The sequence below is a fragment of the Nothoprocta perdicaria genome, unplaced genomic scaffold, assembly GCF_003342845.1.
Source record: "Nothoprocta perdicaria isolate Ctin4 unplaced genomic scaffold, notPer1 scaffold_50, whole genome shotgun sequence".
Classification (NCBI taxonomy): Eukaryota; Metazoa; Chordata; class Aves; order Tinamiformes; family Tinamidae; genus Nothoprocta; species Nothoprocta perdicaria.
In genome coordinates, this window is record NW_020455755.1 from 565,563 (window position 1) to 587,176 (window position 21,614).

General features: G+C 48.6%; 2 protein-coding genes across 7 annotated transcripts in view; one reads left to right on the top strand and one right to left on the bottom strand.

The window, feature by feature from the left end:
• MNT (MAX network transcriptional repressor) overlaps positions 1-7,773 on the top strand; it is a 69,647-nt gene extending 61,874 nt beyond the window's left edge. For both annotated transcript variants that reach the window (XM_026047994.1, XM_026047995.1), the window contains exons 9-10: positions 4,224-4,416; positions 6,658-7,773. In XM_026047994.1, coding sequence (XP_025903779.1) covers positions 4,224-4,416; positions 6,658-7,373 — 909 coding nt within the window. In that variant the 3' untranslated portion in view covers positions 7,374-7,773. The remainder of the gene's footprint in view (positions 1-4,223; positions 4,417-6,657) is intronic.
• A 10,673-nt stretch (positions 7,774-18,446) lies between these two features.
• SGSM2 (small G protein signaling modulator 2) overlaps positions 18,447-21,614 on the bottom strand; it is a 44,843-nt gene continuing 41,675 nt past the window's right edge. For 3 of the 5 annotated variants that reach the window (XM_026047838.1, XM_026047841.1, XM_026047837.1), the window contains 3 exons: positions 21,151-21,247; positions 19,917-20,084; positions 18,447-19,198 (listed from right to left, as the gene is read on the bottom strand). In XM_026047838.1, the coding sequence (XP_025903623.1) occupies positions 19,110-19,198; positions 19,917-20,084; positions 21,151-21,247 (354 nt within the window). In that variant the 3' untranslated portion in view covers positions 18,447-19,109. The remainder of the gene's footprint in view (positions 19,199-19,916; positions 20,085-21,150; positions 21,248-21,614) is intronic. The other 2 variants (XM_026047839.1, XM_026047840.1) reach the window with 2 other exon arrangements.

Below are 21,614 nucleotides of genomic sequence, written 5' to 3' on the forward strand. Positions count from 1 at the left end.
CACGGAGGGAAATGGGCATATGGAGCTGACTATAGATGCAGAGAAAAAAGCTCTTGGTTTCAATTCTTCTTTTCTTTATCTTTCATCTCTCTCGTCTTCCTTAGGAGGAATTCCTCATCAGCGTGTACCGCGTGGCAGAGCACAGCAGCTAAAATACGTTTTTGAAAAGCTCATAATTGAAAGTGTTTTTTAAATTGTTAATATGATGTTTATACAGGGAGTTTTTTAATAAGACCTTTTAAATCTCACTGATGCCAACTGCAGGGCTAGCATTATTATGCAGGCAAAGAGGCATAGGGAAGGCATTGGGAGCATTATTTTCAATCTTGACGTAGGAATAAGTAATTTAATTACAGCCGGCTATAAAATGGAAATACTTGTACAGTGACAAATGGCTGTCGCCATGTAGTGACAACAGAAGTTTGTTTCTTGTTTGTTTACCAAGTAGCAGCGAAGGGATGCACACAAGGACCAAATAACAGTTCTGAAATGGGCAGAAGGACGAGCACAAGGGGGCAAAATGGTACAACTCGAGTTGCACTGTGTGCTGCTGTCAGGACACTTGTGCTGCCTTGGCTTTAATAATCCACGTGAGTGAAGGCTGCTTTGAAGTTGACAGCTACGTGTAAAGGAAAAAAATAGATTCTCATGGGGAGCAAAAGCAAACCCATGTTTGGATTGTAATTTGGTCACTGCTGTTTAATTAGGAGATGAAAGGACTCCAGTCACTACTGCAGGCCTCTTGAGCTCTGCCTAGGAAAGAGCTTGCACAGCTTTCCTATCAGTGGAAGTGACACTACTCAGTGTACTTAATGCTAAGCACAGCGTGGGTGCGTGGTTGGACTAGGGTCTGAAAGGTTAAAGCAGAACATAAATGCAGGGCTTGGCAGGAGAGCTAACCCCGGTGTAGGAGACGGGAGGGAGTCGAGCCCGGCTTGGGCAGTGGGACACGTGCAGCAGCCCCAAGTGCTCGCTCACAGCAGAGCTTTCCGTGGCATTGAGCTTGCTGCAGCCCTTCCCTGGGTGTTCGCCTTTGCCAGACATTCTCCATATGTGAAACGCGTGCTAAGCAGAGGCCCATAATGCATGTGCTTGCACATTAGGAATGAACTCAGTTGGATGTGTTCGTAGTTTTTTCACACAGGTAACTCAAAGTTAGTCAGATGAACTTTGAAATGCTGGAGATTTCCACCTTTTCAATAGCTCCTGCCGGTTCTGGTAGGGAGAGGGGCAGAGCACTTCAATGGGAGCCGCTGAAGCCTCCCCGCGCTGCCCGGGGCGAATCCGGCCCGCGTTGGTAGCAGCGCCGCAGCGAGCGCTCGCCCCGTGTTCCTGCTCGCCGCGGCTGTCCTGAAGCTTGCGCCATCTGAGAGCCCGTCCTGCTGCCCAGCGGAAGGGGCTGCTGCAGATAAGAAACAAGTCCATTGATGATCTGGTGAGGCTGCGTGTTTGCTCAGCCGCTAGGTATGCGGCAGGAATTTTTGGCTGGTTTAGTAGTTACAAGTTTGGAGATACTTTTAATTACATAGTGTTTCTGATTGAACTTACTTGGTTTAAATTCTGCTCAGCATTTGCCTTCTTTCAGTGCAGTTATTCTTAGCTGGACAACCGCAGGAGTCTGGAGGGGACTCCAAGCCTGTCCTCTGCTAGGAGAACGAAGCAGAACCTCATTGGGAGGATCTGGGGATGTGACCGTGTCAATCGTTTCAGTCGACTCCCTCCACAGGGAGACCCGCAACCCAGGTGTGTCTGTGCACAGGGTTTGAGTCTCGGGGCCCGGCCCCACGCCGGGGAATGCGCACCCCTCCCAGCCACGGCAGACAGCCTAATCTTGATCCCAGCTCGGAGCGTCTTAGCAGAGCCCTGGCTGCCGCTGGCAGTCTGCAGCAGGAGCAGCAGCTGGGGAAGTGGGTCACGCAGCGGGAAGGAACCCACGGCCGCCCCAGGTGCACGTGTGGCTGCTGCCATGCACCTGGAAGGGTTTGCTCCTGCAGCGCCTGCACGGGGGGAGGCTGCGGGGTAGCCTGCCGGGCTCTGTGGGAGCTGTCGGTGCCCTGCCTGGGCCCTGCGTGGGTCCCTGGGCCCTGCCTGGGCTCTGCGTGTTCCCTGGGGAGGAGTGGTGTCCCTGTGCGTGGGCTCTGTGTGTCGCTTGGAGAGGAGGGCAGGTCCTTGTGTCCCGCATAGGCTGCCAGGAGGGCACAGGGCAAGCAGAACCGGCCCCTGCAGAGGTGCCAGTCACAACGTTGCTGCTGCCTTTGCCCACCTTGTTACTGGGCCACACAGTCGTATCTGCCTTTGCAGCACGAGCCTCTGTGAGCTGCATGGTGAGCAGTTTTGAACACGTGCCCTGTCGGCGGAGCCCGCGGCCCGTCTGCGCTGGCCCCGTGCCCGGGGAGCGGCCGGCCGCACCGGGGCTGCCGGGAGCTGGCAGCCGCCCCGCGCTTCCCAGCAGAGGGAGGGCAGGACGACACGTGGAGCCCTCGCGGTCCCAGGGCTGGGCTGGAAGCGGCGCCATGCAGCCCGATGCTTGGAGCTGGGCCACACAGCCCGGTCCCAGGGGCGCTCCCCTTGGATCTGTGCCCAGGCCGTGGCGCTCCCGCATCTATGAGGGAGGAGGGTTACTCGGCGCCGACAGGAGCTCCCTGAGCCCCGCTGATAGCAGCCTTGTGGCAGGCTTTGCCAAGGGTTCGCTTCCCTTCTCTGTAATTAAGCGTTGGTAACTGATTGCAAGCCCGGGCAGCCGCCCTGTCTGTACCTGAATCCTGAGTCTCACAGCAGAGGAGATCAAATGCACTGAACGTGCTTGATAGGTGCAAGCAAGGAGTGCTTTTGTGGACCTTGGGAAGCTGTATTCTTCTCTGCTCTCCTTTAATCCTAGTTCCTGTGAATAGTTGCAGACTGCGTTTGGAGGGACTCTCTGTTGAACGGGCAGCATTGTGCCGGGACTGGCCCGGCCTGGAGGAAGGCTTCTTACTCTGGTGTTACTCTCTCTGTCACAGTCGGCTTGAACTTCTGCGAAGATCAGCTGTGCTGTTTCTTTCTGCAGCTCAATAACTGGCCCCTAGCAGATCTCCTTTCCCCACGCTCCCGGCTAACAGAACTAGGCAGCGGTGTCGGCTGCAGCTTGGTGCTGCACTCGCTGGGAAGGCGCCTCTTGCCCTCTGTGCTGGTGGACGCTGCAGGCTGCAGCACTGGTGCCGGGGCATGGGCAGGCACCCCACTGGTGCTCCTCTTCCTCGTGGTGTGTCCCCTAGGACGCAGGGTGCTCTTGGCCAGCTCTTCCACTTTAGAGCTCTTTGTGGGGTGTGTTGCTCAGAAACTTAATTAGATCCTGTTGTGTTTTTTCTTCCTACCGACCATGTTTGGAAGGAAAGTTCCCTTTCTCTTTGTGATTTATGGACTGGCCAACCTGAGGTTAAGGAAACAAGCCATGGTTTTGTGCAGACCTGTTTGGGATTCTGTCCCAAAATCTTGTCTCTCTTCCCCCAACTATTATCATTTGGTTTGCTACAGGATGCTATCTGATCCTACACGCCTTATCTTTGAAATACACACATAGGCTTATGATTTTATCATCCTTCATAAAGGCAGTTTTCCACAGAATTTCTGTTTCATTTCAAGGATGTGGGGCATTTTTTACCTTTTCAGGTGGTGACCAGTTCACTTGCTCTGCAGCACTGTTCTCTGCGTCGGTTCTCCTCTTCCTTTGAATATGCTTGGTCATATGTATGTAGTTAGAGCCACTGTAGCTGCACCATTTGAACGGCTATCAAACAGGTACCACATGTTCTGTCACCTGGAGATGCGGAGGGAGCTGCCTCCTTTTCACCTCCTTTGCATTTCCCTGTCAGTCTGCTATAACCTTGGAGTTCCAGCCCTTAGCCGAGAGCAGTCGCCCCTGCTCACGCTTGCCGTGGTTAAGCCCAGCCTTTCGGATCCGCAGTGGTGCCTTTGCTCTGGGCTGCTCCACGTTCCCACAGAAGGCAGGAAGCACCTGCCCACAGCAGCCCCTCAGGTTTGCTTGCTCCACTCTTGTCTTGCTTTCTTTTTTTTTTCTTTTTTCTTTTTTTTTTTTTTTTCAAATTTGAAAGGCAGAACTATGAACGGGTAATAAATGAAAATAATAAAAGAAAGGCCATTCATGGATTTGGAGGTGACTAGGTCTGTGTAGATTATACTTGCCTTTGCTCTTCTTGCATACTTTTTCTTCCTTCCATCTCTAGACTTTAAAGAGAAAGGAAAAAGAATATGAGCATGAAATGGAGCGGCTAGCGAGAGAGAAGATCGCAACCCAGCAGCGGTTGGCAGAGCTGAAGAACGAGCTGAGCCAGTGGATGGACATCTTGGAAATCGACAGAATTATTCGTCAGACAGTTCAGCCAGAGGATGACCAAGCATCTACCTCGACAGCATCAGGTACCCCGGGTTTCTCTGTTCATGTTGTAATCATCACTGTGCATCACAGACGTGGTTATATTGTGGCGGGAATCTTCATTTAGCACATTTTTTTTGCTTCATAACAGAACCTGAGAAGAGATAAATTGCATTCACTTAAAAATAAATATGCATTACTTTGGTCCATGCTAGTTGAAATGTTTGGGGAAGAGTATTTTAATAGTATTAGTAATAATGCTTCCACCATTAGGTACCCACCTACAGTGCTATTGCAAAAGATGTGATTCTAGCTAAACAGAAAATATCACTTTTTCTACATTCTGGCGGATTCAGGAACGATTTTGAATGAGCTGAATGCTGCAGGTTGCAGAGGGACATGGTGTGTGGGTTAGCCCTGATGTCCAGTTGTGGGTTAAATTAAAGTGCACAAGGTATTGCAATCATCTCCTGGAAGAAATTGGAGAAGTTATTCATGTGCATGATCAGGTAGGTAAGCTAAGCTAAACTTCGAGTATATCTCTAAAACTTGCATTTAGAAGTTGAAATCAGAAATAGACTTGAAACTAATGACAGAGCCAGACAAGCTCTGGAACTCATTTTTAAAATTGTTCTCTGACAGAGCTCATCAAGTCGCAGGTGACCAAATTCACCTTCTTATGTCTGATTTTTCAGAGTAAAATGTTCAGATTTTTGCAGAGTGCTTCTAGAAGCCTACAAACGAATCAGGAGAGTGAGGATTAGGGAGCATGTCTAGAAATCAGGACAATGGCTTCAGAATTAGAAGGCATTTGAAAGTCCTCTACTTAAACACGGATACTGACTTAATAATATATCCTCACCTTTGTAAAGTACAGTGAAAATTGTGCATGGACAGTGTCACATAAGTACGAAGCTCTGTTGCACAGTCAGCCTGCTGATCCACCTGTTGAAACACGAAGCTAGTTTTCCTGTTGCACAGATCTGCATCACTGCTTGCTCTAACCGCTTGGCGTATAGGCATCTTGATGTATTTGTGCATGGAGTTAGGAGGATGTTCAGCCATGTAAAAAAGGAATTGGTGCAGAAAGGGTCACCAGAGCATTGGAACAGCTTAGAGAGGCTTCACATTACCTGGGAAGGATTCAGAGTGAAGATTAAATGATACTAATGGAAGGAAATCATTTTCATGCATGCTCTTCCCATTAAGAAATTTTTGTGAGATACTATGACATTTGCTTTTCACCTTACCAGTGATCAGTAGCCAGAAAAACAGGCAGTGTGTGGATGTGCAGTGCTTTGCTTTGCAGAGACTGGAAGGCTATAGCAGTTGGGAACCATCTGCAACAGTTCCTCCAAATACAAATGGAATTTGCTCTTGCCACTCCAGGCAGATGATAAAGCAGGTCCCAGGAAGGGAAAACCTGAGTTTCCTATTTCCATTCATCTGTTTGTGTTGGGCTTGTCACCTTCGAACGTATGAACAGACTCTGAGCGTAGGCCCATGGAAGTTAAGAATAGGAACGCGTTGTAAATACGAGTGTCAGCCATTCAGCTCTCCAGCTGGCATCTCCTGAAAATGATTGCCTCAAACTACTGCTAAACACAGGGCTTGCCAAGGGAAGCATCTTCCTCATTTTCCTGCTACTTCCTCATCTTCTGAGATTTTTAATCTCTGCTGCTTGGCTTCAGAGCAGGCAGCATTCATAATCCAGGTCTCCTTAGGCTGGGCATATTCCTGCTTTGGCTCACTAGCTCATGGACTGGGCAGAGCTCCCTTGCTCCAGAACCGAACCGAGCACCTTGCTGCCGTGTTCCCCCGTTTACTTCCCGCTCTGGAGCAGAAAGGCTGATGCCAATTGATAGAATAACTGGACAGGAAAGGAAGCCCATTTCTCCTTAGGCAGGGAGTGCTCCTCAGCCCAGATGGAGTTTCGCCCTCAGACAAGAGCGCAGCGCTGTCTATGTAGCTGTGCCCAGGCTCAGGGCCGTTGCTCTCACTGCTGCCTCTGCCTAGGGGCCGATTTTGCTTCCAGGCCTACCGGGCGAGCGCTCCCAGCCGTTCCTAGGCAGCCCCTTGCGCTGGCTCCGGCGAATCCGGTGGGCCAGGCTCTGGTGCCGCTGCAGGGCCCACTGGAGCCCGCAGTGTTGACTGCCCTCCCCTGGCTCCGGGACCAGCTGCTTCGCCTGCTGCTCCCCTGCTGCCCTTCAATAAGGCTGGGTAGCCCAGTTCATGCTCTGCTTTATTTTTTATGGGAGTCTCTTCCTTTCATTTTTTTTTTCCAGAGGGTGAAGACAACATTGATGAAGACATGGAAGATGACAGGCCAGTGAACTCATTACCAAAACTAACGCAGCGCCAGCACCCAGAGCTGCTGAAAGCCGTCCCTCCAAATGCTACTTCACATCACCCAGCAGTTTTGCCTCAGCACCTCTCTATACAGCAGAAACAACCCCCTGCCCACGCACAGCCTCCCATCCAGACACAAGCACTGGTCCAGCCGCAGGCGATTGTGCCAGCACAGACTCATATCGTGGCGGCTTCAACAGTGCAATCGACTGTTATTGCCCACACCGCCACTACCCACGCTTCGGTCATTCAGACTGTCAACCACGTGATTCAGGGTCCACAGACCAAGCACATTGCTCACATTGCACCTTCCACGTCCAGCCCTGTGCAACTCACCACTGCTGCTCAGCCCATCGGCCACATCACTGTGCACCCAGCCACCATCAACCACATGGCTCACCTCGGCCAGCAGCTGCCCATCTACCCTCAGCCCGTGGCCGTCAGCCAACCCGTCGTGAGCCACATCGCTCACACTATTTCTCACCAGCAAGTGAACGGAACCACAAACCTTGGCCAGCCGGCAGTGATGGCCAAACCTGCTGTAGGAACCCAAGTTGTGCATCACCCTCAGCTCGTTGGGCAAACGGTGCTGAACCCGGTGACTATGGTGACCATGCCCTCCTTCCCCGTGAGCACGCTGAAGCTGGCCTAGGGCGGGCCGCGCTGCCGCCGCTCGCGGGAACCCTTCCTAAACTCCATACATTCCAACACGGCCGATTCCAAGGGGGAGAGGTGCAGAAAACTGAGAATAGCAGGAACCCGTGTGGGGAAGCCTGGCGGCTGCCCCCACCGCCCAGTCACTGCCCTGCTCGGGCTAATGGAACGGGGCCTCTCTGCACTTGTTTTGTTAATCAGAGAATACTTTAAAGACAGTTGTTCATGGTGATTTTTTTTCCTTTTATGTGTAATCAGTGAAATATGGATATGATGTTCTTAAGACTTTAATTTTGCCCTTTCATGTGTTGCTTCTTTGTAGAATAAAAATTGTTAATCTCTTTATTGAGATGTTGCGTAGAATGGAAAAAAAAATCATAGAAGTCTATATTTATATATATGTGTGTATGTGTGTGTATATATATGTATATACATATATATATAAATATAACATTTGAGGGAGGCCTTTGGTAAGGTTGATTATTTTGCAGGATAATTAGACAATACTCATTTTTGGAGGAAGAAGACAGAGTGTCCTCTGTAAACAAGAAAATTTAAGATAGACGGTTTGGTGGACCAGGGTACATATACAGTGACAAAAAAAAAAAAAAAAAAGGTAAACCATGTTAAAAGTGTTTCCCTTCAATATATAACATTTCAGAAAAAAAATCTAAGATCACTGTGACTTGTTATGGCATTTTAAGGAAATTCTGTCTAATAAAAGGAAAAAGAATACATAACTGGACTTCATTTGTTGCAGTTTCATAAATGACTTCATCTTTATAGTTATGTCAAGAAATACATGGTTTTTATTATTTTAATAATTGACCATATGTTTGGTGGGATTTGGGTATTGTTCTTTTGATTTGATTTGATTTTGCTAATGCCATAACTCATTTTGCAAAATTGTGTTCATAGCTCTCCCAGTTTTAGGATTCTTCGTGCCAGTCTCAAATTCCCAGATTTTTGTTTCGACTGGGACAATTATTTTCAACTAGCAACTTGCAGTATGTTTATCAGGTCTAAGAACAGAACTAGGGACAAGAAGTCTGACAAATTAAGTTGATCTGCTGAAAGAGTTTCCTTTCTGTGTTCCTTAACTGACCATGTTTTTTTGTGGAATAGTTGGTGGCTTAGAGAAAGCATGAATGTGTATGTGATATGCTCTGAAGTGCAAACCATTTTGATAGTCTTCTTTCTTTGGGAAGGAAAAAAAAAGCAAATCTAGTTTTTTTTATAGGATAGCAGTGTGTTTCATGGGATTGGTATAAATATATAGGATAGCAGTGTGTTCCATGGGATTGGTATAAATAACTTGACAGTTTGTCTTACAGATCACAGTGGAACATGCACCAAAGAACAACCTCACCTACCACGTAACCGTCCTGTTCCAATAGTTAGGTGAGATCCTCCCATATTGTCAAACTGCCACGAGTTATGAGATGAGGGATGTTATTTGTCTCTGCTGATCTTTGCCAGCCTGTCGGGCAGGTTGCTCAGGATGGGTTTCGTTCTTGACTGAATGTTCTGTTCCTTGCACCGTTACATGTGTAGTGCGCTACTGTTAATGATCTTGCTCATGTTCCTTGCACCGTTCTGCATGTGCTACTGCTATTAACAGCTTCTTTTCCATCTTCTTCTTCAAAGACTGCAGTACTACCCAGGCAAAATTCTTGCCGTAGCCAGTGGACGTTTTCCTTGAGGCAGGATAAGAGGACGGTCCCTGCTAGCGTCTGAGCAGTTGCAGTTTGGCAATGAGACCGGTTTGGAGGAGGAGGTAAGATGGGATTGAGCAGGCTGGGGGCCACCTTCGCTGTGCTCCATCTCCTTTGTAGTCAGTATCTTCTGTGGGAGCCTGTGGTCTGTATGTGTCCAAAATACCTGTTGACTCCAGCAGGATTTTTGCCTCCTTATGGACTGCTGTAAACAGGGGCAGGAGTGTAATTAGAAAAACACTTGTCAGTTCGAGACTGTCCACGTTCTGGGTGGAACAGTTTCTGCAGTAGAATGGGCAGGTCTTTAAGGGAACTGTTTCTTGTCTTTAAACCACATTTGCATAGATTGTTCTTTCTCCTTTGCAGTGCACTGTTAACACTACAAGGGAAAACTCAATAACCAGAGGTTTAGTGTCCGGTTCATACACTCAGGTGCTTTCTTGGCGAGACTCTCTGTGTGCGAGGGGCAGTCTGTAACTGACATTGCTGGACATGAGCGTGAGGTGTGAGGAGAGCTGTTCCTCAGAAACCCTCGAGAGCCCCGCGCGCGGGCGAGGGGCCGCCCATCTCCTTGGGAGGCGTGTGGCTTTGGTTGTGGTAGCTGCTGGGCGGGAAGAAGGAACCGCTGTCCGCCTTGGCTGCCCGTCGCGCTCTCCCATCCCTGGAGAGATCGGGCGCCTCGGCGCAGTAGGGACGGTGCCCACGCGCCAGGGGCACCGGCAGCACGGGCAAGTTTATCCTCTTTCTGCTCGTGGTCCCATATCAGTTTACTTTCTTCTGGCCTCTGCGTAGCTCTTTTGGCTGATCAGCTTGATATAACTGATAGCTAGCAGTGGCACAAAGTTATTCCTAAAGCCTGGGAATACCCTGCCTGTCTTTTCCACAGTAAAATATGCAAGGGGTCAAGAGAAGAGTTTCCATTTGATTTGATACAGGTTTTCTGGTGCAAAACCTGTATCAGCCTTTACTATATGGCAGTACAATCCTGCTGACCTCCTCATCTTCACTTGCTTTCTTGATGGTTTAAAGATAACAGTGTCAGTAGTAATATCTGTGGATAAGGTCTCTTTCTTTGCTACATTTTCTCCTCATTGAAGTTAGGTAATTAGGTATGTCTGAATTCCCTCATCAGTGTTATGCTTCACCTGAGGAAAGGTTTATCCCAATCTGCCAGGCCGTAAACTGGTGCAGATGTCCCAGATCATCCCTGTTCTCGCTTGCATTCTCCGTGGTAAGCGCAAACCTTTCTTTGGTTTTGTTTGTTTTTTAAAATCGGAAAACTTTCTTCTGTCCCCTGGGGAGAAGAGCAAACCACAGCTCTCCTTCCCTCACCTGTCCTTCTTGCACCGAAACTTCGCATTTACCCTAATGCTCCTAGAAATCATGTTCAGTACTGTATAACAAGGGGCACTTTAGAAATGTCTCTCCCTCTTTGATATATGTCTTTTCCCTATGGAGAAAGCTATATATAAATATATATATATATATATATGTATGCTTTGGGATTGAGAAGATCTAATTTGTCCCAAAAAAATCAATAAATACGAAGTTTACAAGAAATCTCTTCTGTTGTTGAATAGTATTAGATGTGGATAACCATGCCACAGAAAAAATAGAAAATGGGTTTTCTGTGTTGGGAAGACTCCTGTCCCGTGGAGCCTGGTTCCTGGCCAGTGCTGGCGAGTGGAAATGCGTCTGCTCATCAGCGGACGTCAGGCCTGTGGTCTGCAGCGCTCTGCCCTGGCTTTGCAGCCTGGGCACTAGCCGAGGGACCTGCGACACTGGGGGTGCCGCAGAACGTGCTCAGAGCCTTCATCTGTGCTTAAAACGTTTGTCATAGTCATATCTGATACAATTGCAAAAACCCACCAACAGGTCTGTGTGAACAGGAGCCCTGGGATGACTGTAGTTACATGGAAAAATGTTCTTTTGCTTTCATAGCTTACTCCCTTTGGGGAACTGGATTGCACTATCCTAGCAGAAGAGCTGTTTTGCTTGTGTAAGCTGTGCCTGCACTAGGGAGATTCCCAGAGGACCTCTGTGGCTATGGACAAGCAGCTAATCCTGTAAGTGTAGATGAGCTCCAGAGCTGACTGCTAAAAAAGAGCGATCTGAAGGTCAGTCATTTCCAGTTCTTTTTTTGTTTTTTTTTTAAAGCTAATTTCTAATTTTCACCTGCCAAATAAATTTAATCTAAGTGCAGAGAAATAGGAATAAAACCAAAATGTTAATTTAAAATTATCCTGAAAGAGTTATTACAGTTTACACTTTAGCTGTGGGGATGTATTCCTGACCTCATTGATACAAATGAGACACAATCTCCTTAGTTTAATTTAGGATGTAAAATTAACTACCAAACAACCCAGTTTTTTACCATTCTCCGCAGTTGCTCATACTTGAATCAGATCCAAAACGTTGTGGGTCAGACCCACATGTGCGTGTGTTTGTGCGTGTATGTGGTCGGTGGCATTCTGCATATGCTTTGCTCTTCTACGGTAGAAGTCTTAAACAAGATGTAAGACTTAAGTGAATTAGCCCTGTTATTTCTAAAATTCTCAGTGTTGTGAATTAACCAACATTTACATCAGCTGCAGAAAGACACAACTTCTTGCTGTTAAAGCACTTGCTGTGGTCCTAGGTAGAGCTGCCTCTTTTTTTTTTTTTTTTTTTGTAATTCTCAAATTGCTGCTCAGGACTTTTAAAAATGATCAAAGCAAAATAGGTGGGAAGGCCAGGGGAAAGGGGAAAGTTTTAAAAAGACAAAACAAGTCTAGCAAAATAATTTTAATAGTTTTTATATGGAATGAGGCAAACAGTAGGACGTTTAGCGCCTGGTTGGGTCGGTATTTTTGAAAGCATCCTGGGGTGCTTCCAGGCTGAGTGGTGTCGTGGCCACCGCCAGCATTCCTGTGGTGCAGAACGTGGCTGTTGGCTCCCAGCAGCTGCATTGCCTGTGTTGGGGCGCGGGCTGGGAGTCGGGGTGCAGCCCAGCTAGCAGAGCGGGACCCGCTGCAAGCGCTGCCAGCGGTTGTGGGTGGGCCGGTAGCCGCAGCTGGGAATGGTCCCGCAGTCCTGACCCGCACCTTCCTCAGACAGAGACTGCGTGGATCTTGGGAAGGGTCGAGGAGAGGCGTCAGGAGTGGGACGCGGGCTGCAGCTGCTGGCGGGGAGCCCCGCACTGTGCCCCGCCAGCCGGGCCCCGGCCTCCCCGCTTGAGCGCTGCCTGTGCACGTTTTACCTGCAGTCAGGTTTCCAAAGCTGAAAAGGTCTTGCAGACTGCATCAATCTGTAAAACAAACGTAAATCTTATTTTGTGAGGCTAAACCAATCGTTGTTTTTGACCTTCCCTTCAGACACGATGGGTTTTCTGACTGGCATTTGATTTGCAAAGAGAGAGGGAAGGTGAGGGCACTTAGCAAGTGCCAGCGCATCAGGCATGTCTGCTTCTCCCAGCCTCTATATTAAACAGATTAGGTGGATGTGAAAGATAGTTTTGACCAAAAATGTTAGTGGTACATTTTGCTATATTAAAACAAAGATAATGATTAATAATAATTCCTTGCTTTTATGAAGATGAGCTACAGAGAAGGTGTCACGTGTTTCGTTTGTGATTTGCACTCGGGTGTGAATTTCCCCTGGAGTGGATACAGTGTGAGGGGCTGGCTCTGGGAGCGGGATGTAACTGTTGGGAGAGGGATCTGCTGCCCCCCGAGGGCGGCAGAGGCACCTGGCAGGGTCCCCTGGCTGCTGGGTGTCAGGGAGCACATGGGCAACGCAGGAGGCCCAGGGAGGCACCAGGACAGCCCCAGTAAGAAGAGTTTTCTCAGGCCATGTTACCACTTGAGTCAGTGTTGCTGTTTACAGGCTGTTCTTGAAACTCTTCCCCGTGTGCATGTGCGGAACAGCCCTGCTGGATAGAGACCCTGTGTTTGGCCAGTTTGGACCCCATTCTTTACTCTTAAATCCCCATCATGTGGGAGTTTGATATATCCAAAGGGAGCGAAGCAGAGGCCTTCGATCTGTAGTGAAGAGATGCCTGCAGAGCTGCGGTGACTGACACGTGGGCTGGGCGCTGGCTGCGCTGCCGCGTGTGCGGTGGGACCTGGCGGCCCCGCGTCGCGTGCACCGCGCTGCTCTGCGTCTGCCTGCGGGCTAAGTGCTCCCGTCCAGGGAACAGCTCAGGTATAAACGGCGTCGTGAGACCGGTGGTGGAGGAGGCAATAGTAGTCTCCGGGGCTTAGTCCTGCATCGTTCGGACTCATGGGGTTGTTACCAAAGTCTTCAGAGAGGCAGGAGCAGGCCCAAAGGAGAAGGTGAATTTTGTTTTGTTTTCTTGACTTGCATAGAGCTTGACAGATGTGATGTTCTCTTTGCAGTCACTTCTGCTCTACCCAATTGATCCAAGTAGGGGATGAACCAACAACAAATTCATACTTAGTTTAATATCGTTCTAGAAAGATAGTAGGTCCAAAGAACAGGTGGGCTCTTGCATTCTGGTGTTGGACTGATTTTATCCTTTCTTTTTTTCTTTTTTTTTTTAATTAAAAGTGGCCTTCTGTAATAAAATAATAAAAGAAACAAAAAAAAGTAAAATGCCTTTGAGTGCTCTAGCTGGAGGTGCGACTATTGCTGCTTTTGTCGATATTGGTGTGATTGTCTGTATGCACGCCTGTTTATACACGTATAGAAACTTGAGCAAAGACTTTATTGTGTCTCCGATTTTTGTATGTAGCCTGTGTCTCTTTTGGACTGATTTGCATCCTGAGTGAATTTTTTGCATTTAAAAAATGTGTGAAAACTGTTTTGGGTTGGGGGCTGGGTGGGGACAAGGGGCATTTGAGGACGTCACTTGTGCGAGTTTGGGCGGGAGGGAGGCCTGGGGAGAAGACTCAATTTACCTGGTGTGAAGATGCCTGATTTGATGTTTGTTTGGTCCCCCCTTGCTTTCTGTGATGTGTATCGAAAAACACAGTGAATAAAGGTAAACACTTCTTAGCTGGGTGCAGAGGCAGCCTCGTCTTCCAAGGTGGCTGAAATACCTCCTCCAAATCCGCCCGAGGTCAGGATTTTGTTCTGTCTCTCAAGGACTTGGGATTGGACTGCAAGGCCCAGATTCATGAACCCATTTCCATTTATCTAAACAGCAGATATTGAGTTCTGGTGACTTGTAGGCACCTGCATGAACTTTCTTACACTGGCTTTGCTGAGCTGGGACCTGAATGCCTTAATTCCCTTGGAAACGCAAGCAGAGGTGCCAGGCTGCTCCCGCCCTTCAGGTGAGGCTCTTGGGGCTTGCGTGTGTTTTCCTGAGTAAGCAGTCGTTCATTTCCATTTTATTTTTATTCTAAAAGACATTGAAATTCTAACAAAGAAAAATCCAGTACTTGTGGCCTGTTTTCCAGCTCTTGTTATCGTTTGGAACAGATGAAAGAATAACACTACGCTTACATTTTTTTTTTTCTTTAGCCAAAATGCCAACTGTTAAGAGCAGATATATAGAGTTAAGGAAGAGATTGTCTTTTACAAGTAGTTTATGCTCAGAGTTATTTCTTATTAATAGCATCTTTCTCTTCCTCTTATATAGTGCTTAAAAATAATAATCCAAAACCTGAGCTTATCAAAATACCAGCATAAACAGGGCAGCAGAGGAGAGTGTTTCCTCTGAAAGCTGCTGCTGCTTCTGCTAATGCCAACGTGGGGGTCCTGGCGCGGGAGGAGCTTCCAGACCCGCCGCTGGCCGGTGCTGCCGTGCGCGTCCGTGCAGCCAGTGGGCTGCTCTCCAAACTGAGGTGAGGCCGGATACTGCCAGAGCCATCGCTGACGTGAGCGGCCTCCTGCGTGAGGGGAGATTGCAGGTTTGGGTCTATACACTTCCAGATCAGTACAACTAACACGAATGCCTTACAGATATGCCTTACGAGTCAGATCCAACAGAGTGTCTTCATAGAGTGAGAAAGGAAGTATTAATTGGGTTCACAGAGCTATTTCTTTACTATAGTTCAGCATGAGCTTCGGCATTGGCTACATGAGGGCTTGCAGCCCAGCCCTGTAACAAGGGTGTTTTTAGAGAAGTCCCCTCTTACGTCATAAATGTCAGCACCCTTGCAGCTAAAAGTATTTACCTTTATCATCTTGAAGAGCTTTGCATTAGGAATGTTTCAGAGAGGTGTTCAGTTTAAATGCAAAGTTACTTCCAAAGCTGCTACCGATTCAAAACCCTGGAAACCTAATTGCCTCCTATTGCACATCACAGGAAAGCTGAGAAACCGAAAACACTCACACTGGGCAAATGCAGTCTGTGTTTACAGTGAGGACTTGTCACTGTGCATCAATTTATTGAAATATGAAATAATGAAAAACATAGACTGTAAAGATTTTTATGTGTTTGGATACATCTGCTATGTGAAAAAACAACTAATTTTGTACATATTGTATTTTTACTATTCAGCTGTATTATACTAGCTCTTCATGCTCCGGAATTTAGGTATCGACATGAATAATATCCATGTAATAAGCACTTGCCTGAAATAAATATAAAACTGAAATAAACATGCACTGAAATCTGAAACAAGGTTCTGCATTTTCCTGGATTTTCTTGCTTGTGTTTTGCATGCAGATGCTTCACTTTATTTTTAATTTTGCAGTTCCAAGACTGTGGCCAGTGCTTCCTCTCCAGGTGCACTTTACTCCTCAGGAAGTCTGGGACTGCTCCTGGGTGCAAGCACTACGGCTCCCTTAGCGCCTTTCAGGATCAAGCTGGCCCGGGCCGTGCTCGAGAGGGAAACGCAAGTCTGCCTTCCAGGTTCCAGAATTCATCAGAACGGAGGAAAGGGACCCTCCCTCGCTGCCAGTTTGGGCAGGGGGCTCCATGAAGTACCTGTGTCCAGGAGTTGCACTTGTAAACTGGGCTTAGTGGCAGCAGTAGCACCTAGGGCTGTGCTTAACCTGTGCAGGAGTTTGGTCTCTTCATGGGCTGGGCTGCACAGGGCCGTTGGTCCCAGGGGCACATTGGTTGCTGTCAGAAACTGAGACGCTTCTCGCCAGGAAATCCAAGGACGGTTGTTCGAACAGGCGGTAGCAGGTGAGTCTTCTCCTCTTTACCCCCTACCAAACTGTCCTTCTTGTTCCTCTTGTGCAGTGATTGTGAGCCATAACCAGCCGTTCTCGCCCTTTGCCAGGGAGAAGGAAGCAGAGCGATGGGACACCGCGCACCAGCCCGCTCCCTGCACGGCGCTGCAGGTTGGTCCGCCTGGTGCCAGGTGAGGGTTGCAGCCCCACGTCCCTCTGCCCTCTGTGCAGGCAGCCTCGCACAGCCGCTGGGCCCACACACTGGCCACGGGGCGAGCGCAGCTCTGCAGGAGTGAGCGCCACACACAGCACGGCTCCCTGCAGCTCGGGGGGCACCTTGTGCGGGAGCTGGGACTGTGTGGGGAGCCCTGCAGCTCAGGGGGCACCTTGTGCAGGAGCTGGGAGTGTGTGGGGAGCCTGGCAGCTCAGGTGTTGCTCGTGTGGGACCTCAATGCGGGGCAGCTGAGCCTGGTGCTCGCCTTGCTGTGGAGCCCCTGGAGCAGAGAGGAGCTCTCAGTGCTGGAGGGCCCTGCAGCAGGACCCGCTCCTGCCTTGCACTGTGGTCTCTGCCCCAGGCTGGTCACGTCAGAAGGGTCTCGGGTCAGACAGGGAGGTTTTTGTGCAGCAGAGCTGACCCCATCTCACACTGCTGCTGCAAAACGGGAGCTGCCCCGAAGGCCAGGGTGCAGACAGGGCCTCTTCGGCAGGCCGAGCACACAGTCAGACTCTAGGGGTTGGACTTGACGCAGGGGCTTTTTTGGGGTCGTTCTGGTACAGCCCTTGTCTGGAGCACGAGGGTCCAGCCAGCCGGGAAGGGCACTGGGCCACTATCAGGCAGGCTCCTCTGGGCCAGTTGTGCTGTGTGCAACTGCAGTGATGGTGTAAACTGTCACTGCAGGGACCAGAGTTGAATGAGGGGAAAGGAGTTGTCCAGCACCCATGACACTTGGTGCCAGTGTTTGTGTGTCCTAAGCTGTTGCGACACAGTGCAGCCTTCCTTATAGATCTGCTTTCCTTGTGCTGTAGGTCCGGTGCCGTGTGCGACGGGCTCTGCCCGCGAGGTCAGTGCGGCCTTCGAGGCAGCTGAGACCTCCACGGGGGAGGCCCTACTTCAGAAACACGCCGATCCCTCCCCCGTTAGCCACGGAAACACTGACCGCCCCCCCGCTGCTCCCAGGCAGCCCCTGTTCGGCCTCCAGCATTAACCTGGTGGGACAGGAACACGGGTCCAAGTACCACAGGGTGCCTTGACAATATTTATTCTTAAGTTACATTTAAACATAAATAACTGAGCAATAAATAGGCTGTTTCTGACAAAAATAAATAAAGCAATACACAATATTCATAAAATACAGTTAGACAGACTTATCATAACACATACAACAGTTTGCAGAGGTCTGTTTTTTTTTTTTTTTTAACAGAGTAGAGGTTTATAACACATAACATACCAAAGAAAAACAGTGCAGCTGCATTGTTTACACCGCTGCCTCAGGCGCTGTGAGGTGGAGGGTTTTCTCACTCTTAGGATAGTTTTTTTGAACTACTGCCTGATGTCCAGATGGACGGACCCACACAGTGAAGCATATGTGAGACCCTTCAGTGACCATGTGGGGGCCTGTAAAAGCTGCACACACACGTGCACATGCCCACACACACATGTGCGCGCGCACGCGCACACACACACACACACACACACACACACACACACACACACACACAGCACTGTAGGTACCAGCAGAGCAGCAGCCCCTGGCAGTGGAGGGGTTCAGGTTCGTGCGGCTGTTTCCCGCGACGCCCACTGCTCTGATTTTCGCACTAAGTCAGTGCACAGAAAGGGGGTTCTGGCCAAGTAGCCGCCTTCCCCGTGCTTCTTACTGCCCTAGGCTCCGGGGCAGCGCCTCAGCTCCAGCGCATCCCTGTGCTCTCTCTCTCTCTACGGGACAGGGGGACCCTTGCAGTGCTGCTGGGGAGTGCATGTGGCGCTGCAGAACCCCAGGACCTCCACGAGGGCTGGACTCACTCCTTGGGCTTCCACAGTAGGGCCTTATGGGAGGCCACAGGCTCTCCAGCGTGCTGAAGCCCCGAGGAAAGGTGGGGGCCAGGAAGGCACTGTGAAGCAGTGGCTGAGATGAGGGGCTGCTGCGCACAGGGCAGAGCCCCCCCCCTATGTGGGGGCAGCAGCCCCTTCGTGCTCACCCTGCGCTAACCTCCGCGTGCTCAGGATGGTCTTGCTAGGGGCGGAATACATGGGAAGACATGCAGGGCACTTGTGCCAAGGGACACGAGGCAGGACTGTGGCGGGGCAGGCCGTAACGCCCGCAGTCACCCTGCTGGTTAACGCCACAGCCAGCGCTGCCGGGCGTCCCTGCTGTGCCAGCCAGGCCCCTCAGCAAGGCTGCTCCCCCGTGCTAACCTCACCCACTGTAAGTCCTGCTCCATGAGTGCAAGTCCCAGGGTTTTAGTAACAGCAGCTGCATCTGCTTTCTCTTCTGTTTACAAAGCGTAGCCACCAAGTCCAGAGGTGTGTTCTTCTAAGGACCCAATTCAGTGCTTGCAGCACCTGAGTACTGGATCAGGCCTCAGCTCCATGGAATGTTCTGACCAAGCACAACGTGGGCAGCCAGGGGGCACAGGTGCAGTGTCACAATACAAATATTCCAGTATGGCAAGTCAACAGCATTGCAAACGCATAAACAGTTTTCTATACAAAGGGAAATAAGAGAATGCAAAAAAAATTTGTCTTGAAATACAAAGTGAGTGTAACAAGGACTATCAAACACAAACTATATCTGGTCAGGGAAAAATTCCATTTTTTTTAAAAAGTCTATTAGAAATCTCTTAAATATTTATTACATTATATGGAAGATGCAATTAAAACAACATCTTGAAGTTACAGTGCAAGAAATGCTCCCATAGCTCACAACAAGGCCGCAATGTCAGTCTGCTCTTTATCACTTATTTTCAATCAGTGTCTGCACTTTGTAGACAAGGTCTCTTGCTATCCTCAGAATTTCCTGGGCGTTATGATGCTCAGCCATTTCTAAAAGACACAGACAAACATTCTTAGCTGCCAGCTTCAGGAATTTTTCTGCTCTAGCATTAATATTAATGTAGTATTAGCATTATTTAAATAGGGTAATATTAGAAGCAATTAAAAATCATTGTAGGGTTCTAGATTTGTAGAATTAAGTTACTGATATAACTATAGGTCTAAGGACTAAGACTATAGGTCTTAGCTCTTAATGCTGCAGAAATTCCTAATGCCCTATGATCCAAACAGCATTCAAGGGTTCTGTACCCGCACATGCTTGTGAACAGCCCTCCTGGGCTCTCAAAATGCAAAGCTGCAGAACTCAACTTCATCAAGAGCTGTCCCTCTAGGCAGGGGCTATGTTTGGAGCGTCTGAGAAGCTGGTGGTAACGACACTTGCTTCTACACAGGCCAGAGCTTGCTTGTTCACAGAACATCTACCATCTTCTGTGGTCCACATTGCTTCAAAACTGATCTTTGTACTGGCCAAGTCAGACCTTCCAGAAGAAGTGAAAGTCTAGTCTGCAGAAGGCAACGTGACCGAAGGAGAAAGAGACACCAGCTTCATCACCAGGGGCTTGTCTGGCTGCTGGCTGACAGGCGCCTGCGGATCTACGTCCTGAGAGCAAGCCCTGCAAAGCTGTGGGCTGCGTCTCAGAGAAGGGGGCAAGGAGCACACTCTGGTTATCTGCTTTTTATCACAATGACTTTCTTAAAAGTTTCTTACCATTAAAAAATTTGATGATATCAGTGAAGTCCATGTTGTTATCACGGATAATCTCTCGATAAACCTCTACAAGTGCTAAGGCAATGAAAAGGACAAAATGTTCTGAAGAGATGTGCTTTGCTGCCCAAATAACTTCCCACACTGTAAATACATCCTCGTACAACAATTCTGAATGGGAATAAACATTACAAGAGCATCTGATTATTCAAATTGACCATTTTGCCCATCACCATCACAGCTAGTGTCTTACAGGCCTTCACATTGCCTTCTTTTCCCCTCCCTTTCTCCTCCAAGCGAAAGCCTTGCACTTATTTGTGTAAGTACAGCTACAAACTTAGGTTTGGAGGAAACTCAAGAGAGAACCTAGTTTACACCTGACCCTAGAGGGGATGCCTAAACCACAGTGATAGCAGCATGATAGCAGCACAGGAAGCCTGATTTATCCTAGCCACGATTACAGGGCAGACTGCAAATCTGAGTGCATTTCCGAGGCACCTTCCTGGCTTTGCAGGGAACCCATAAGGGCAAAGGCTGTGCTATTTTTAGTTGCAAAGAGTTAATTGTAGGGAGGATGGGTGTAGATCACATCTACACTGCTACAATTCAGATATTGCCCATGGAAGCTTCACTTTTCTGATCCAGCTAGGCTCATCTTCTACAGTCTTTGGCAGTGCAGTCCAGGAGAGCAGGATATGGGGAGATTCACAGTGGAAGAGTAGAGGATTTATGATCCACTCCCAGATCATTTACCCCTCTCACTGTCTCAGTTTTTCCCAGTAACTAGCAGATGAGTGTACATCTTCTCCCACTATCACCTTGTGCCGTCCGGGGTCTGAGGGATGTCTTTAACCAATAATTACAAGCAACTGCTTCCATTAAATATTGTGTGTGTGTGTGTGTGTGTGTGTGTGTGTGTGTAGGGCAGGGATCCGGAGATCCTAGGTGCTTACACACTATATAATCAAGCACATCATTCAGCACAATACAACAGCTCCTCAGATACTGCTGAGCTGCTCCTTTGGATTCAAGCGGCTGCTTATAGACTCCTGATAACGCAGTTGGAACCAAGTTTCCACTGTTCTAAGTTGTGACTTCGTTCCAGTTCAGCTGCATTAGATACAAACGCTCTTACTTAAAAACTCTCTTGTGAGCCTAACTTTACTCACCACCCAGACATTTAAACTGAAACAGAGATGGAATCAATTTTGCATCTACAGACATAGATGATTATTACCTCTTTTAAAGTCAAGCAGGAACCAGCGATAACAGAAGTAAAAGTGAGTGTAATCTCCATTCTGATGCATCAATTCAAAAAGCTCTGAGTCTAGGATCTAAAATGAAAAACATCAGGTGTCAGTATCTCGTCTGAGGGCAGCCAAACCGAAGGTGTTGGAAGCTGACAGACTTCCATACTGCTGCTTCATCACTTGAGCCTGTAGTTAATCAGAGCAGCTGATTAACTTTGCAAAATGCCGGTGCTGTAGGTGCCCTGACACAGACTGAGGAAGTGACAGGTTACCTCCTGTCAGAGCAGTCAGTCTGAGCTGTGACAGTAAAGTGCTAAGCAACAAATTTAGATCCTAATGGTTTTCAACCAGCAGCAAATTTCAGCTGGCGTTGTTTTATACCAAACCTGCCTCCTCCTGTCACCCAGACTAGGAGGTGGGGATGGCATGCTAGATACGGGGAGATGAACTC